The 5,000-nt window shown below is 41.2% G+C and overlaps 1 protein-coding gene across 1 annotated transcript in view; it reads right to left on the bottom strand.

The window, feature by feature from the left end:
• LOC122258057 (uncharacterized) overlaps nucleotides 1–4,120 on the bottom strand; it is a 17,785-nt gene extending 13,665 nt beyond the window's left edge. The window contains exon 1 of the mRNA XM_086530695.1: nucleotides 3,960–4,120. Within this exon, the coding sequence (XP_086386821.1) occupies nucleotides 3,960–4,011 (52 nt within the window). The 5' untranslated portion in view covers nucleotides 4,012–4,120. The remainder of the gene's footprint in view (nucleotides 1–3,959) is intronic.
• Nucleotides 4,121–5,000: the final 880 nt, after the last annotated feature.

The raw sequence follows: 5,000 nt of genomic DNA, 5'->3' as shown, positions 1-5,000 counted from the left end.
TAGAGAAAAAGACAACCTCAAAATGAGGATGAAGAGAAATAGATAATGTGGAAATAAATTCATAGACAAATAAACGACGCAATTTTATTTTTATGAAGAGACATGTAAATACCTTCCCTGACAAGGACCCGTACCCACTCGCTCCAGAAAAGACCCAAGAGTTACTAACCACAAAAATATATACATATATAATCATTAACTTCATGGAAAACGAACTGAGTATGCTGTGGCAAATGTAGGAAAAGGGTTTGAATAAGATTGAATAACCCTATCTCTTGCCTTGTGAAGTTATCGTCTCACTCATACCTTTATCTTTATCTACAAAATGCCTATCTCCTGACTGACTAGAGGAAGATAGCAAGGTTTCACATCAAAGAGCAGACGGTGGGAGTCAGTCAGTGCAGTCAGTGTTAGGTCAACGAAGCGGTTTTTAGTGCGCGATGTGGTAATGCATTTTAGTCGTAAACTCTGTGTAAATGCCCTCCCTGACAAGGACTGGAATCCACTCACTCTAGGTATTTACATAAATTTAGTAAAGAAAAAAGAAGAAGAAAAAAAAAAGCGAATGTCATTGGATATTTCCCAAATGTAAGAAGGTGATGTTTGATTGTTATGTCTTCTCGGGATCACATAATTTTGAACCTTTCCTGCCGTAACAGTTATTTTTGAACATTTTTCATACTATTCTATGCAGACGGCGATTCGAGTATGAAATATACATAAATGATTTTGTGTACGAAGGTTTTAAAAAATATATAAACAGATTTGAAGTTTCATTCTAAATACAAATATACATTCATGAGAATATAATCACACCTGCTTAAGAATATCTTTACATATAGTTATGCAGACACACGCACACACACACGCAAACAAAAATAATATAAGAATTAGATCGACTTTCATTATGCAAATTGTTTAAAAAAGAAGATATTTTACTCATATTATGATAAAAACGAATAAGATTAGATAAGACTATAAGACTAAAAACGGAATAAGACTAAATAAGACGATAAGACTAAAATAAGACGATAAGAATAAGACTAAAATAAGACGATAAGAATAAGACTAAAATATGACGATAATAATAAGACTAAAATATGACGATAAGACTAAAATAAGACGAATAAGACTAAAGACTAAAATAAGACGATAAGAATAAGACCAAAATAAGAAGATAAGACTAAAAACGGAATAAGATGAGATAAAACATAACTAGTTGTGATTTACACAAAAATAAGACAAATGATGAATCAAATAATTTGCGGGAAATTATTTAACGAAAAGAGAAATTCAATAATGATGATTGATATTAAATTTGCATGGAGATGAATTATCAAGATTGATGAGGCGCATCTGAGGGCAAAATTGGTTGATGAGTTAGACAAATCTTTCAGCTGAGTAAATGAGCTGATTAAGACGAGCTAAAGACAAAATTTGAAAATTCAGTGAAAGATATTTTGGCCATAAAAGGTAAGCAGTTTCAGCGAAAAACTTTTTTTCTCATCTCTTGATATTATCTGTTCTAATCACATGCACACACACACACACACACACACACACACACACACACACACACACACACACACACACACACACACACACACACACACACACACACACACACACACACACACACACACACACACACACACACACACACACACACACACACACACACACACACACACACACACACACACACACACACACACACACACACACACACACACACACTGGAGCGTGTGTGTGTGTGTGTGTGTGTCAATGAGATAGAGAGAGGGGGAAGGAGAAAAAGAGAGAGATAGAGGAGAGAGAGAGGGGGGGGAGAGAGGGGAGAGAGAGAGAAAGAGAGAGAGAGAGAGAGAGAGAGAGAGAGAGAGAGAGAGAGAGAGAGAGAGAGAGAGAGAGAGAGAGAGAGAGAGAGAGAGAGAGAGAGAGAGAAAGATTAAAAGAGAGAGAGAGAGAGAGAGAGAGAGAGAGAGAGAGAGAGAGAGAGAGAGAGAGAGAGAGAGAGAGAGAGAGAGAGAGAGAGAGAGAGAGAGAGAGAGAGAGAGAGAGAGAGAGAGAGAGAGGAGATAGATATAAGAGATAGATATAATAGAGAGGGAGGGGAGAGAGTGAGAGAGAGAGAGGAAATAGAGCGAAAGAGAGAGAAACAGAAAGAGCGCCACACCCTGGCCTCTCAAAAGGCCTTGTGGACAGCTCAAGATTCATCCCGTATTAGTCAGTACAATTACCCGATCACGTGCACTTGCAACAGATAAGAACACCTCCCCCAAAACAAGCACATTCACAGAAAATTGTAAACACACTCACTCCCCAAGAAATGAACTCCTCGCTTCCTTCCCTAAAACAACCATTCACAAAATAACACATTTATTACCCCCCCTCCCCCTCCTCCCCTCCCGATAGAAGCTCCTTCCCCCCTTTAAAAAAATAATTACTCATTCACTCTCTAGAGGAGAAAAACACCCCCCAAAAATCAGTTTTACCTTCGAAAAAAATGTATTCACTCCCCCCCCCACGCAAAAAATCATACATCCCGCCCTCCCTAATAGCATTTCAACATAAATATAATTTACGCGCCCCTAAAAAAAAGAAAAAGAAAAAAATAATGAAAAAAACACATACAACCATTCAAGCACAAACAATCATTTATCAAAAAGGAGAGAAAAAACAGGGCATGCACTTATCCAAGCACATGCACGCAAAAAATGAGCACATTCATGCACGGGGAGGTCACCCAAACACTGGCGGGCAAAGACAAACACGCACAAGACACACAATCACAACCCCCTCCCCTCTCCTCCCCTCCCCTCCCCCCTTTCTTACTTCCTTCCTCCCTAAGTCCCTCTCTTGCTATTATCGTTATTATCATCATTATCAACATTATAGTTATCAATATCAAATTATCAATATTATTATTATTATTATTATTGTTATTATTATCATCATTATTTGTATTATCATACTATAAGTATTATTATCATAAGTATTATAAGTATTATTATATCATTACGAGTAGTAGTAGCATCATTATCATTATCATCATTACTATCATTATTATGATTATTATCATGATTATCATTATTGCCATTATTATTATTGACACTATTATTGTCATTATCATTATCATTACTATTATAATTATTTCTTTTTCTTATTATCCTTATCTACATTATCATCAGTAGTATTAATATTATCATTATCACCATCGTTACCACTCCCATCATCATCATCATTATTGTTATCATCGCATTACTGTTATCCTCATTATTCTGTTCTTCCGTACTTCCCATTCTTCGGTCGTGGATCTGTGCGTTTCTCCCTCCCTTCCTTCAGTCCTTCCTTCTTTCCTTCCTTCTTTCTAGCTTCCTTCTATCCCTTCTTCTTTCTCTGTTTTCTACCTCCCTCATATCCTCTCACCCTCCCTTCCTTCCTCCTACCTGTTTTCTCATCCTCTTTGCTTCCCTCCCTCTCTTCCTTCCTTTTACTCACCCTTGTTTTCTTTCTCCTCCATCCCAGCCATCCTCTCTCTCTCCCTTCCCTTCTTCCATCCTTCTCTCCCTCTTTCCCTCCATCCATCCCTTTCTCCACTCCCTCCCTCCCTTCCTTTTCTTCCACTACTTCCCTCCCTCTATTCTTCCCTTCCCTCCACACACACTCTCCCTCCACTCCCAATCTCCCTCCACTCCCACTCTCTCTCCACTCCCTCTCTCCCTCCCTTCCTCCTTCCCTCCCTCCCTCTCTCCCTCCCTCCCTCCCTCCCTTCCTCCCTTCCATACACTCCCCTCCACTCCACTCCATCCACTCCCACTCTTCCTCCCTTCCTCCCTCCCCTCCACTCCCATCCCTCCCTCCCTTCTTCCCTCTCCTCCACTCCCCTCCCTCCCTCCTTTCCTCCCCTCCCCTCCCCTCCAGTCGCAAGCAATCAAGCAATCATGCAGCGTTCTTACCGCCGTGTGAGCCGTCGGGCCCGAAGAGCGAGTCGTCGAGGATCCAGTACATTTTCCTTCGTCAGCAGAAAGCAAGAGACGAGTGCTTCTGCCTGCGTTCTTGCCTTTTCCTCCTGCCTTGCTTCCCTTACTCTCTTTTTGGTTCTTATTTCTCTGTTTTTTTCTGTTATTATTTCTTATTGTTTTCCTATTGTTCCCTTTGCAAATTGTTCAAGTCAATCGCCAGGCCACGGAGCCCCTTATTACACCTCGAAATTCGGATGCCCTCGATCGATATAAAAGAGCTCCTTCATATGCCACACGGCTCCGATACTCTCGATAGATGAGAGAGCTTATCTTTGGCAGATTATAGTCGTAATCTTAGTGTTAATGTTCCTCGCATCCGAGGCAGCCACGCCCTGGCCAGCCTCCGTGGAAGCTGCTCTATATATGGATCTCCTTTCTCGTCGCTCCTCTTGCTACATACGTGCGCCCTGCCCTTGGCACCGGGAGGGGAGGAGGAGGGGAGACAGGGTGGGTATTAGGGGGTAAGTGTGGGTGAGGGCGGGCGAGGGTAAGGGTAAAGGTGGGTGTGAGGGTGGGCGAGGCTAAGGTGGGCTGGTGGGTCGCACTCTTAAAACACAGACTTGGATGTAGTTCGAAGGAAGGGTTCTTAGATAAGCAAGACCACACAACCTTCCAATGGCTTTGTTTTATGTACGTTTGATCATTAATCAACACTAAAAAGCACTTTTCCCTTTTTAGATATCAACGCATTTGTCTTTGGTTTCACAGGAGCTAACACACCTTTTCAAAGCAAAGTACCACATTCATTCGCTCTAAGTAATAACAGAAAATCACCTGCTTTATTCTAACGTCCTGTAACCATAACGGAAGTATGAGTATCTTTCAAATCAATTCGTTTATCATTTACTCAGAGTTATCCTTGGTTAGACATTTCTCTCTCTTCCACTTGACGCCGGAACCGACATTCTCTCGGGAGACAGGTCAGTCCAAGGCCTCGCTCAAGGTCAGGTCATTTAACTGCCACGCAACACATGC

The sequence above is a fragment of the Penaeus japonicus genome, unplaced genomic scaffold, assembly GCF_977035675.1.
Source record: "Penaeus japonicus unplaced genomic scaffold, GWHDUDI00000001_assembly GWHDUDI00000034, whole genome shotgun sequence".
NCBI classification, from domain to species: domain Eukaryota; kingdom Metazoa; phylum Arthropoda; class Malacostraca; order Decapoda; family Penaeidae; genus Penaeus; species Penaeus japonicus.
This window is presented reverse-complemented; position numbering and strand designations above follow the sequence as displayed.